The 13838-nt window shown below is 32.7% G+C and overlaps 1 protein-coding gene across 10 annotated transcripts; it reads right to left on the reverse strand.

Moving 5' to 3' along the window:
- Window positions 1–1267: 1267 nt before the first annotated feature.
- On the reverse strand, window positions 1268–12905 carry LOC8261026 (AP2/ERF and B3 domain-containing transcription factor At1g50680). Of its 10 annotated transcripts, none has more exons than XM_048371790.1 (5): window positions 12286–12905; window positions 11854–11913; window positions 11094–11307; window positions 10895–10936; window positions 1268–2464 (listed from the first exon to the last, which is right to left on the reverse strand). In XM_048371790.1, the coding sequence occupies exons 1-5, from the start codon at window positions 12304–12306 to the stop codon at window positions 1392–1394; spliced, it is 1410 nt and encodes a 469-aa protein (XP_048227747.1). In that variant the 5' UTR covers window positions 12307–12905; the 3' UTR covers window positions 1268–1391. The 10 variants fall into 10 exon arrangements, with proteins under 10 accessions (XP_048227747.1, XP_048227746.1, XP_048227748.1 ...); XM_048371789.1 differs by having other exon boundaries at window positions 1268–2445; window positions 10895–10955; XM_048371791.1 differs by having other exon boundaries at window positions 1268–2445; window positions 10895–10955; window positions 11094–11151; window positions 12286–12903.
- Window positions 12906–13838: the final 933 nt, after the last annotated feature.

Consider the following 13838-nt stretch of genomic DNA (forward strand, 5'->3'; position numbering starts at 1 on the left):
TTTGCCAACATTAGAGGTGTAACACAACTAGCAGTAAGAATAAGAGAGAGAGAGAGAGAGAGAGAGAGAGATCAAATGATCCATTCTCCTAAAAATAAAGATATTAAATCAGCCCTCTGAACCTAATTCCAAATCTTCTTTTTTTTTTCTTGCCCATTTTCTTATATGTTTTTCTCATTTCTTTTAGTTATACATTCTGCCATTGCAGCCTATTCCGAGGTAGATCACCCATAGTTCTAACTCTCGTTGATTGAAGGTGAAAATTCTATTCATTGCTAGCAGTACATTCATCTTCGAATTTTTTAAATCACATTGTTTCTATTCATGACAAATGCTAAGGTGATCACAAATTGTTTATTAGAATCATAATTGCAATTTATTTCTTTTTTTAAATACAAAAAGTAATTTTATTGTTGATTAACGCTGAATGCTGACTTAAATTATTTATTCATAAGCTAACCTTATGATCGATGTAGGGTTTAAATTTTTTGCGATAGCCTAAATTATCCGAATGAGGAATTTGGAAATGGGTTCTATAAGCTTAAGCTCGATCTTGAAAATTATAATAATTGTAATGGCTATATGTAGACACTCTCAGGGGTCGTTATTTGAAGAAAAGCATTTACACATGGTTAATTGGTTAGAGATCGAAGGGACATTGATGGTACGTTGCTGGTCTAACGACAATTCATTAGGAACTCACTACCTAACATTCAAACAAGATTTCGAGTGGCAATTTTACGATCAATACTTGTTTGGACACACGAAATTCGAATGTGATTTGGAGTTCTACAATGGAAGTGATCCTAGTAGAGGGCATTTTGTGGTGTATGATAACAGGAAAAGAATCAGAAGAAGAGATTGTTACAAGCATTGTATGTGGGGTGTTGGGGTATATGGTTTGTATGCTTTTGATGAAAATGACCAAAGATGGGATTATGAGATTCCTTGGCCAAGCAAAAATACCTTTGAGTAATTGATACTTGAGGAATTTCATAGAGTGCTCTAAATTATATATATATTTTAATTTAATATCTAATTTAACATCTAATCGTGTTCTATATCCAAGCATGTGAATCGTTACGGGTGGTAAAACTTCTAGTTTCTAATGCTATAAGTTTAATAGCCAAGGGTTCCAATCATATGTTGTTCTTATTTTCATTTAGAGCATGGGTGGGTTATGTTTTACAGTTTTCCATTACCTATAACATAGTTTAAAAGCTCAATCTCTTAACAAAGGTTCAATCCTTTACTAATGCCAGTAGAATTTCAGCCTTGATTTGCCAGATGACTATATATTAAACTTTATGAATGACAATGAGCTATTATTTAGTACCACGTTATGAATGACAAATGAAATAAGCTTGAGAGAAAAAGATCACGTTCATCCCTTAGATTATTTCAGTTCCAAAGAGTCTAAAGCTCTTTCTGTCCCCGTCATGCCTAGGCCTGGCTTCCTTCAATCCCTCTCCTTCAACTTTATTCTTGTTGTAATGACAAGCAGTGGTTTGTCCAAGGTGAAGATGCACCTGCATTTTTGTCGTCTCACTTTGGCTGCCAGACTCCAGCAAGCTACTGCTGTCGCCTTCATTTTTCACATCAATCATGTAGTACGAGTCGGTAAGTTCAGCATTTTCCCTACATTCGCATAAGCAAAAAGCAATAGTGTCATTAGCCTTCAACTGCTTTTCTTTTACAAACCGATTCCAGCCCCTTGTGAAGACATAACTCTGACTGCTCTTCCAATAACAATACCGAAATTTCCACAGCTTCATTGCCTTGTCGTAGAAAGCCAACTGTCCATCATTTGCCTTGTTGCCGCCAATATTTTGTTCAACGCTTTCTGAAATATGTGAGAAGAACTTGATGGCAAATCTCTTTGGGATGACAAGTCTATTAAGCTTGCCAACATCGCTCGGTGTAAGCTCCTTCTGAAATAGTTCCTTGCACATTAGACTTCTATTGCGTTGCGTCTTTGTAAGCTTAATGCTAAGTTCAGTTTCCACACTTTGGGAACTAGTACTTGAGAAATAGGCAAGCTTGGATTGGTACGTACCATCCTTAATCATTTTCAGAACTGCTTCAGTACTATAATAACTCTGGAACTTTGGCTCTTCAACACTGATATTAGTTATTGGAAAATTTCTGCGACAATCTCCACTCCGAAGCTTCAGTGCTGCGCTGTCATAAGCCATTGCTGCCTCCTTCTCAGACTTGAAAGTTCCAAGCCAAATGCGCTGGTGATTGGCATATATTTGACAGCCCCAGTGCCCATTTTGATGTGGTACAACACCTCTAAATCTCGAAGTGCAGATATTGCTACCATGCATCACACGTTTGCTTGCCAGGGCTGGATAAGTGCTGCTGTTTGAATCTGAAACTTCTTCAGTCACAGCTGTTTCACCATTTGAAATCATGCTCACAATTTCTTCTCCAGTCATGTTCCTGAGGATAATATGTTTTACTGAAAGATCAAACAACAAGAAAATTAAAATCAGACATGAAAGGCTTCATGGTTAGCGAATAACAGGAAACTAAAAATTAAAAACATATTAGAAGAGCAGAAAGCTGATGCAAGAAAAAATCAAATTGATGTTTAAAATAAATGGAAAGGAAATCACTCGCTTTGTAATAGTATGGAAATATTCCCAGGCAGCATTTCTATAATTAGTTAAAAAAATTTCAGAGTATTGCCACTTAAAATAAGTAATGTTCAAATTTAACAGCATATAATATGTTACAGATAAAACATCGACTCATTTCACTAAAGTGGAGATGTCTAAGAAACAGAAGCAAAATATCACAAGCTTTTCTATAATCTAACCTGATATTACTAAGGTTAACATATCTTTTTTTTTTTAAAAAAAGAAAAAAATAACAGGAGACTCAGAAAACCAAGAGGTACAAAACCGATATATTGCAAATCCACAACAGAAAATCTGCATTCAGGAGATTTGCTAAATTATGTACATGATGTAATTCCTATTGTTGGCTTTAAACTGGTTTATCAAGATCAAATCCACAAGTGCCACGTTATTTAGGCGAATGCAATTCAGTCTAGAAATTCCTGACAGAAGTAGATTTTGGTCTCTATGATGATGAGTCCAACATCAGAGATAAAGGTGGTCAACATCCCTGAAAAATTGGTTAAAAGCTACCATAAAAGAACATGTTTTATGACAGTTACTAATCATCTGTTAAAAGAATGACAACATAAACTTTTTATATTTAGTTAATACACTTATTTGAACCGAGAGAAAAGCAGAAGACCCATTTCCCAGGGTCCGACTGCACAGTAATAATACTAATAACATTAGTAGGAAGAGAAATAAGTCACAGAAAAAGTTGCATTTTTAGTTTTTACATAAATAAGCTGAGGCGGATTCACACCTAGTGGCATGCATGTGTTTGTAGGGAGAATGCAACCTCAAATATGTGTCACTAATGTATGAAGAGCTAATGAAACTTTTTTCCCAGAGGAAAATACTGTTGCTTGCATGAGTAGGAAAAACAGGCTATATAGCAGAATAAGGCTATGTGTACAGGGCCAGTATGATAAATGTCCAACTAATTTTAGGTTGGTGTAATTATCCATTTTTAACGAAGGTACCTTCCTCAAAGTTACAACACATGAACAAGCAAAGGTGAACTGCAAAACAGTTGATCCATCTAAAATCCATAAAAAGAGCACAATATCCAAATCTTATTTTTCTATTGTATATTTCACCCCATGTAAGGAAAAAAGAATGACGCCATCTTCTTGAACTCCCATGCTCATGGTAACAACATGAAGGAACAGCTGATATCCAACAAGCACAAAATGCACGTATTTATCGCACTTTGCAGCAATAACTATGCTGAGCAGTATTAATCATTGGCCACCATTGTTATGCACTCCTTTTCACCAGAAGACAATTTCTGGTGATACATGATTCAGTAATTGGAGAAGAAAGAAATGGTAGATGGAATCAATATACACCAAAGAGTTGAAGACATACTTTCTTCATGACTTGAGATGCTAACATCAGTAAACTATTTCATTGGTAGATAGAATAGTCTTTATAGGCCATAAGAGTGTCAAATAAGGAATTAGACATACATCCTGAGGCCAAGGAGATAAGAAAGCTTTAGTTTCCTCCATATATTTGTTATGTAGCTTATTACTGCATAAAAGCCACATGCACGTATCCTATTCAGTAATAGTACCACAAAGGAAAGCACATGAATCAATTAAAAAAGAGACTGGTGTAAATGTTCTTACTTTGTTTTTGGAAAGAAGGAAATTTGATTACTCGAACAAATAAAAGTGCAAAGCATTACAAAGAAAATCAAGAACTCTTTCAAAACAGTGTATTGGATGATTTCTAAACTGATCTTTCAAACTATCTTTTAAACTCTATGCGTGTACACATGGTTACCCAGTAAATGATCAATAAGAAATCACAACATGACGATGCATAAGATGGCTGTTAGATTTTGGAAATAGTTTTAATTAGTTCCATTGATAACTTTGAGACCTTAATCGAGCTAGCTGTTGGATTTTGGACCCAGGTTCGCCCATAAAGGTTGGATAAATCCAGTCCAAAAGAGAAGGGTAAGAGGGTACCTACCAAAAGGTAGTTACCAGATAACTACCAAGGAGTAGTTACCAAAAGTTATTCTGTTAATAACTTAAGAACTACCTAAGGGTAGTTGCAGTTGGTAATTTTCTACAAAAAATCAACTCTTCCATATCCCAAATTAAGTTTTGAAAGCAAAGGACAGTATAGAGTAGACCTAAACAAGTGCTTCAAGAGATGATGAAGTAAACAAATAGTAAGACAAACCACAATCTCAACTGTTGGTCTAGCATCTTCCTGTCTCAAGCATCCTCTTTAGGAACTGAACATCCTAGAGTTCCAAAAATGAAAAGGGTACAAAAATGGATCAATCTCTATCTTACATGGATTATCTGATTATGTAGTTCGAGCGGATAGTTTACCTTTTATACTACAATTTGGACGCTGTTGCCCAAGATAAACTGGGTTCAGACCAGTGCCATGGAGAACTCCCAGTCCAATAAAACAAGAACAAGAAAGATCTCTCTGCATTTTCTCTATAGAGAAGGGGTTTAGGTTGTGAAACATGAACAATGTATACTTCATGCGATATTGTTGCGTAGCAGAAACGAAATGGAGATTAAATTCACAGTATAACCCATTTCATGAACAATTGGTTGTTAGTAGTGATTGATTAAGAGCCAACAGGAAGAGATTACTTTTTTGATCTGTAATATATTTTTCACTTGTTTTCCTTGAATCAACTGAAAAAATGAAGATCTATAAGAGCTTTTAGTCCATGCTTCTCTTCAAGCATCTTAATATTTCAAGCTCTTGTGGTAGCTAACTTACCAGGTTAGCCCTCTGCTAGTGTTGAGTATGTATTTATGAATGAACACATCATAAAAATGAAGTTCTCATATATTCAATAGGATTGATAGGCTCTTCAACTGGAATAAACTAGACATCATAGTTTACTATCTGGAGTTTAGACATTGAAATAGAAAAGCCTGCCTTGCACAAGAACATAAATACAAGAAAACGGGTAGAAATCTTTTGTTAATATAGAATAGAATTACATATGAAGAATTAGCACATAACATAGTAAATTGACCCTGTAATTCTGTGATTGATCCAAATCCTTGTAAATTACATATTCACCTATTGTATGTACTAGAACTATCCAGAAACCTAACTATGGACCAGCAAAAACACCAGAAATGCAAGATGACTAGACAGGAAGCAATACCTTGCTGTAAATCTCTAGTTGTCCAACAGTCAACAAAGAAAGAAGACAGATTTCTCCAAGAAATAGTTTTTTTGCAATAAATTCACTGATGTAAACATATTTGACTTATATCTAGTTGTTGACATGAGAAGCACCTCCATAACTCATTCTAGCTGTCGAAAAAATCTTGCTCCCAGACCACTACTAGATTTGCAACTGCATAAATATTTGGTTTAACTCTATTTCAATTAACCAAATGGACATAGTTCACTAAGAAAACATACATAAATATCCCTCAAATATGTGACCTTCGATCCAACCAATTGTGGCCTCTGCATATAATTATTTCCCCAGACAAAATTATTTGTCTCATGCACCTATATTTTGAAGGAACACTGAAAACTGCTCAACACTGCCAAAATAATTGCCATACCACTTAAAAGCCCTATAAAACATTGTGTGAATATGGAATTATTGCATCCCTTAACAAGTAGAACACGTCTCGTGATTAATAATCAAATACAGCCAACACAAAATTGAATACACCATGGACTCTCATCTATATGATTGTGATTGTAATCAACAATGCGGGTATATGACAGATATTGAACCGATACGTGTGACCCATTCATTGAAAAAAGGAAAAGAGGGTGATAGAACTAATACAGAAAGTGATGTGGACTTAAAAAATGAAGAACAAGTTGACCTCTATGAAGTAATGAAATACCAAAGTGAAGTAAATGATAATTTATATTATTGACTTAAATGGGTTCTCAATAGGATCAAATTAAGTTTATATTATTAGGCTATACCAGCTTAATGTTACAGATTCTTTTGAATCTAGCTATATTTTCACTTGAATAACACGCCGAAAAATATATCTCCTTGGAAGGGAAAAAACAGGTAAACATTCGCGATATCTACAAAAGAAGTTTAGCACGAGTTACATGGCAACTGAAAAACAATGTGAGATTACTGGTACATAACAATGCAAGTTATATAAAGAGTCTCCAAACACAGAAAAATACTGCAAACACTTCTATGGCTTTAAAGCTAAAACCAATTTGAAAAGGAGATCACCTTAATGTTATACAGAGAAAGACCTCAAATTCATGCTAATATAATTAAGGTGGTCAAATGGTTACCATATCATAGCCTAAGAAGTGAGTTTCCTATCCTAACTTCCTTCCATGTTTAACCAAAACTTCTTATTTGGCATATTATATCATTATGTATCATTCTTAGAAATTAGTCCCAATAAAGTATTCAAAAAATTTCCGTTCTTATCCATTCTAACACAATTTACAAAATATATATCGACCCTTACCTGCCTATTGCCATTGCAGCTGGTTAGCAAAATGCTTTGCACATTTCCCTGAGGCCTAAAACATGACTTATACAAAGAATACCAATTAATCTGTAAATTAATTTAAATAATATATCTTAAGGAAATCTTGTAACTCAACTCAACCAGCGCGTAGTGATACTGTCTATAGGTTATTTTACTCCAATCCGATTAGTTTCATCTAACTTACTTTCACATGATTTTTTGTAACTGCTATTGGAATTCTCTCTCTCTCTCTCTTCTGCGCTGGCGATCCGTCTACTTAACTGTATTGAACTCTCTTTTTCTTTCTATACCACATCATACTTGTTGACTCTCTCCTCCAATTCAGTCAGATAACTCCACTCTGTCCTACTGCATCATCTTATTGTTCAAAGTAGAACTGAAATTAGAGGATGTAAAATGAGCAAACCTTACTCTCTTAAATATGCAAAAGCAATTCATGTACACTGCAAGAATTCTATTGGAAGTGCAAAAGACCACCAACAAAAATTTGCAAAAGAATGAACAAACAAAAGAAATAGAATCTAACTACCAAAGGATTAAGCCTTAGAATGGCATTTCAGCAGTTGGCATAATAATTAGCAGATCAACTCAAACTGAAGTTTACTCGCAACAGAATTGACAATTATGTGATTCCATTGCTACTCCTTTCGAGGACAATCAGTTTCTGCTCAAATCACCTATCACTAGAAGCACTTCAAATCCCTTCTTTCCTCTCAGTTTTTTCCAAAAAAAATTATCACATGCTAATGACATGACTTTTTCCATTCCATTTTCAATATCTTCTGAATGGTTCAGAGTGTCGTTTGCAATATCAATAAACCAAACAACTAATACTTACTAATTTACACTTATGTTTCGAGGCATGCACATTTAAACCTTTTTATCTCCTCGTCTTTATCTGGAAGGATAAAGTTCATTTGGATGCTACTATCTTTATCAGCCTCGTTGCGACCCATTCCCATGTTCCCACATCCCTACGTTATATAACTAAATCCTTTCATATTGATGGTAACAAGAGACCCAACCTAATTGCAAATACTTGTTGCACTTGTACTACTCTTAAATGTATCCAATATTTCTTTGCCTTTGCTTAGGACAGTAGATGATACCAAAATTTTCAACTTGAGCATGATCAGGTGAAGCAAAAGAGGAACACACTAAAATGGAGAAAAGTAGTCTTACACTCTTATTATTCCACTAACCAATCTGAAGTCAATTCACTAGTATTTGATCCTAAAAAAAAAAAGGAATACTATATCCAATAAGATTTTCTTGTAGATTGTTCAATGTATTTGTAGTAACATTTCAGTAAAATCTTTAGTTCAGAATTCATCAAGAGATGTTTCGATATATTCCTATCTTCTTGTGAACATATCACACTATGTGAGAGCCTTTTAAACTTTCTTTTAAGAAATATTCATGACCTCTTTATGAAAACATTTTACCAAGAATGATTTACTGTACTATCAAGTATAGTCTCTATAAAGTAGGATTTGAGATTGATCTTTTCATATATTACTGAGGCATGATTCAACTCAATAAATCCAATCAAACATGAAAATAGCAAAATGAAACCGCATAAAATACATCCAAAAAACCAATATGGAGACAAGCACCTAATCAAGGAAAATGCTGTCAAAAGATATGCATTAGCAAAGAGATATTACAAATTGAAAATAATCTTTTGGAAATAAGCATATTTTTCTCCAAAATTGTTTAATTAGAGGAAAAGTGATATGAACTCCAAGAATAATCCACATATATGTTGCGCTCTTCCAATCCTAATTTTTTTAGCAAAGACATCAGCAATTTATCCGTTGACATTCCCTCCACATCTAAAATCACATCATTCAGCTAGTCAGTTTTCTGTACCACCATACCCCGATTGCTAAAGTTAGAAAGAAACTTGATATTGGATCTCAAATGTCAAAACTGCACAGTTTTACCATCATTTGAAAGTTTTGATGCCTAAAACTTGTACCAACAAGCTCATATGTGTCAATGAGAATAGAAAAAAAAAAGTTGCTGTTAATTAGCATTTGAATCAATGGTAGTACTGTTAAATCACTTCCAGAGCATGCATAAACACCAAACAAGAATTGCATAGTGAATAAAGCCAACAACAGATTTGGATTAAAGCAAAATTAGCAGGTTATAGTTAAATGAAACAAAATACTTGATTTGATATGTAATTTTGGGGAATGTTAAATGCTAACTTCCTAATTATGGAACACAAAATATACAATGAGATGTTCTAGTTATCATCACTAAGTACTTAATTAATATAGTATATTTTGCAGTAGGGAAGACAATCTATGAAGGACATTACAAAAGAAACAAGAAAACAAAATCATAAGGGTTAAAAGAAAATTAAGTATTTCAATTTAGATTCATTTCCAACCACATTGCTTGTGCACTGATTTAACATTAGCTGTTAGAATTGAAGAAACATTTCGAATTATAGAATACTAACAAGCGTTTAGGTACATATGAACACATTTATGGGCCAGTCATAAAAAAAGAAGACATGCTGACATGAAATCAAATGTTAAAATTCGATCAGAAGAACTGATTTGAATTCGAAATGAAAAGCATTAAGAGAGGCGTAGACATAAATTGAATTAATCATGTAACTATATTTATTAGTCTCTTCCATAACAACACATTTTATCTTGTTAGAGGACAAACATAACATAAACTATTTGCAGGAGAGAAATCTACCCAACATCTTATTTAGTCAAAGTGTTGTTCAATCATCTATTTGGAATCACTAACTTCTAAAATGTATTATGAAGCCCAAATGCCTGGATTACAAATCTGTTACCATTAAGATAGCAGCATCCATTTTATTCCTTTTCTCTTAAGTTTTACAAAGTTATGATAATGTTCTGATGTACTGATTAGACCATACTTAAAGAGAAAAAAGGAAAGTGTAAAAGTGTGATCTACTTGCCTTAGGCCAACCAACAGGTTTCATTCCCTAAATAGTACAGCCTTGAGGACAATGCCTATTAGGTTTCAGTCAAAGATAACTGGTACAGGAAGCCATACCCATTAGGATAAATTTTCCGCCTAGAACTTTAAAAAGAGCATATTAAAGCATAAGCAATGTCACTATAGCAGTTAATGCAAAAATCAAACACACTATGCCATTCATTCCTGGATGTTAGTTGTTATGAGAAAAAACATTTGTCTCCTAATTTACATGCAAACTGCACTATTTATCTAGAAATAAATGTCCTCCAAACAAAGTTCTTAGAATCTTCTTGTAGTTTTTCTATCCAGAATATAAAGCATCCACGTTAGAGCATAGTTAGCCAGTTACCATTGCAAGAAACCATCAAAATAACATTAACTTTCAGCATGGATAAATTAATTGCTTAAAAGAAGAGAAGCCACTAGTAGCAAAACATTACTTAGTTTGTTCAATATATATATATATATATATATATATAGGAAAATGAAAGGCACTTATTTTCTTGAGTGCCATTAACTCAGTACAGATAGAAATAAATGAGAAGCCTCTATAAATATAGTCTATCCTAATTTTAACTACTGTTTATGCTAAACAAATTTCGTAATCCTTCTTCAATGGGTTTCTTTGTTTTAAAGCTAAGTAATAAGCAGTCAAAATAGCCCCAAAAATTGGACATGGAAAAACTAATAGAAAAACCATTAATGAAAACACATAAAATCTGAAGAAACAGCAGTAAAAAAGAACCATCAATAAAACCCAACAAAAATAGGAAAAAAAATTAAGAACACTAAACGAGTTACCTGAATAGAGCAAAGAGAAGGAGTTCCTTGGCCACCAAAAACCTTAACAAAAGAATAAGTACTGTAGGAAACAACAAATAAATTTTTACTACTTTAAATAATAGAACAGAAAGTCCTTGGCAAAAAAGCAAAAATCTTCCATATAAAGAAAAGGAACTAAAAGATCCAGAAAAATTAGCTGACTGGAGTAATTACTGACCTGAGAACATGGAAATTCCCTCGAAAAGCTTCCTTTTTAGCGATAGAATAGTGCATATCTGCCCATAAAAGGAAACAAGAAATTTTTGCCATATTTGGTACAATTTACAATGACCCATTTTACAAGGTCCCCCAATTTTTTTCCTTATTAGATACCAAAATCCAAGTCCACGAGATAATAAAACAAAGCTGCACTTTGCTTCAAGAACATACTTCTAATATTCAAAACAGAAACAATAAAACAGGTTATTTTATGGAAACCCATTTTTAAGGTTAGGGTATAAAAGACCCCAAATCAGAGGCAGATTTAGATAAAGTAGAAACAAGAAAGGACCAAAAACAAACCCAAGCCATAAAAGATAATGACTTTACCTTACTTTGCATGGTATAAAACAAAGGAGAGCACGGAATAGCATAGGAAAAGAGGGTTTTCTATGATGATGATGATGAAGGGAAAGAGAAAGATTTAAGGGAAACAAAGTTGAAGATGATGGTAATTATTAGAGATTCGAAAATACCGTTTTCCGTTAAAATTGAATAGTAACCAGGCGTACCTTCAAAGAAGGAAGAAACACACATACATATGGTGTCCTTTTAGGACCATGGAAAACCACGCTTGCAAGCTCCATCACAAGTTTTCTTTTATTTTATTACATTAAAATATACAGTAATAGATACATACAGACAAACAAAACAACACAACACAAGCGGTCTAATTTTCTTTTATATGTATAATCAAAAAAAAAAAAAAAAAAGCAAACCTCTACTGCTTTGATGAACTCGCCAGCAACGTAGCAATAATAGTTATTATATTTCAGTTCCTGAAGAGAAAGAAAGATGTCATGACAACAATAATAATAATAAAAGAAGTGATATGACAAGAGAGATGGATGAGAAGTAAAAAGCAGCAGCAGAAAGAAGGAAGAAGATGATGTGTCAAGTCCCGCAGGCTGCAGCTCTTGTTAAATTTTACTTTTTTTTAACTATTGAGAAGCTGAAAAGAGTACACTACTGAAAGACATCTGTAGAGTGATAAAGATCAAATCTTTGTAGTGATGGATAAAGTACAAGAACAAGATAATACTCGATGCAACTAAGAAGAAAGGTTTAGCACTAGTATTTGTAGAGGAATAGAGAGTGAGCAAGGAAACACTTGCAAATGGAAGCTGACAGAAAGAGAGGTGAGCACGCACCTGCAGTGGTATGGCTTCCATACAATTGCCTGCGTGTGCTCACTCTCTTCTGTCAGTCTCTCTCAGTGTTTCCTCTTTCTTCCTTTGTCATTCCTATTAGGATTAATGGAACAAGGCCAGGATCACTCCTCCTTTCTTTTTGAATTGACCCAGATCTGAAACTACAACAATCGCCTATTTTAGGAAATTAAGATCAAAAGAAACACACTTTCACCATAGTTAGGGTTTTATTCTTGATCAACAGCTGAAATGAAACACAACCCACATAGCCCTTTTCAATTTACTTCTCTTGCTCTCTTCCTCCCTCTCTTTCTTAGCTCTGCAGATGATAAACTGCAAACCCAGCTTTCTGTACATGACATAATAATAACAATAACAATAAGTTTGAGAGAGAGAAAGAGAGAGAGAGAGAGAGGGGCAAAGGTCCTTTTCTTTTTTTTTTTCTTTTTTTTTCTGGGTGCAAAATGCAAAATATATTATTTTTTTTAAGAGGAGAAAAAGGAAACTTTTGGGCTTGGAATGGACTTGCTTAAAATCAGGATAAATCAAGAATAGGGCTAGTAGTACTCAACAAGCAGAGAGAGTGATAGAGGAATGGGAAAGAGGAGAGGATGGTGCCACTTGTTTTTGGTACTTGTGGAGGGGATTGACTTTTGAGTAGAAATTTAAAAAAAAAAGAAAAATAGAAAAAGATTGGAAGGAAGTATGTGTTTTTGTATTTAGGGCTCTTTGATTTTAACCACTTTGTTAGAGCATTTAATGCTTATACTATAATTTCTTATTAAATTTGTTAATAATTAATTTTTATTTTAAAATATTGATGTATTTTGATAATATTATTTATTTTATTTTTTAATATTTTTTATTAATAACATAAAAGGAAAAAATATTTGTAAGAAAAAATATGTATTTAAAAATAATAAAACATACTTAAATTATTTTTTCTTTTCTAATGTGAGAAAAAATATAAATTTTAAATTATCCAAAAAATAATAAATTATATTTTTAAAAAAAACTTAATATTTTAACATATCTTTATAATAAAAATATAAAATTTTACTAGATAATAAATAATTATTAAAGAAAAAAGAGAAATATGTTAAATTTATTTGAACGAAAATAATAATTACAACAAAGAGATAAAAAAAAAGATAATATTTATTTCTCTAATTTTTCTACAAATTTGATTTTTTTTTACACCCAAATTAGAGTGCAATTATTGATAAAAATTGATTTTTTTACATCCAAATTAGAGTATAATTATTGATAAAAAGATTCAATTGCAATTATTTTTATTTTCCTCAAGGAGGAGAAAAAGGAATTATTCCTATTTTTTATTTTAAAGAGTTAAATATAATATTAACTAATGTTTCAAATATTTTCTTTGCTTCCCTTTAAATTATCCATAATTCTTGTAAAATAAATAATATAATCAATTAATCGTTAACTCTTGCGTTATACGGTCGTTATTATTATATGATTATAAAATTAAATTTATAAATAATATTTTAATATTTAATATCTATTCTTCATATCTAAATTTTTTTAATATT

Source organism: Ricinus communis, chromosome 3 (genome assembly GCF_019578655.1).
Source record: "Ricinus communis isolate WT05 ecotype wild-type chromosome 3, ASM1957865v1, whole genome shotgun sequence".
In the NCBI taxonomy this organism is placed as follows: domain Eukaryota; kingdom Viridiplantae; phylum Streptophyta; class Magnoliopsida; order Malpighiales; family Euphorbiaceae; genus Ricinus; species Ricinus communis.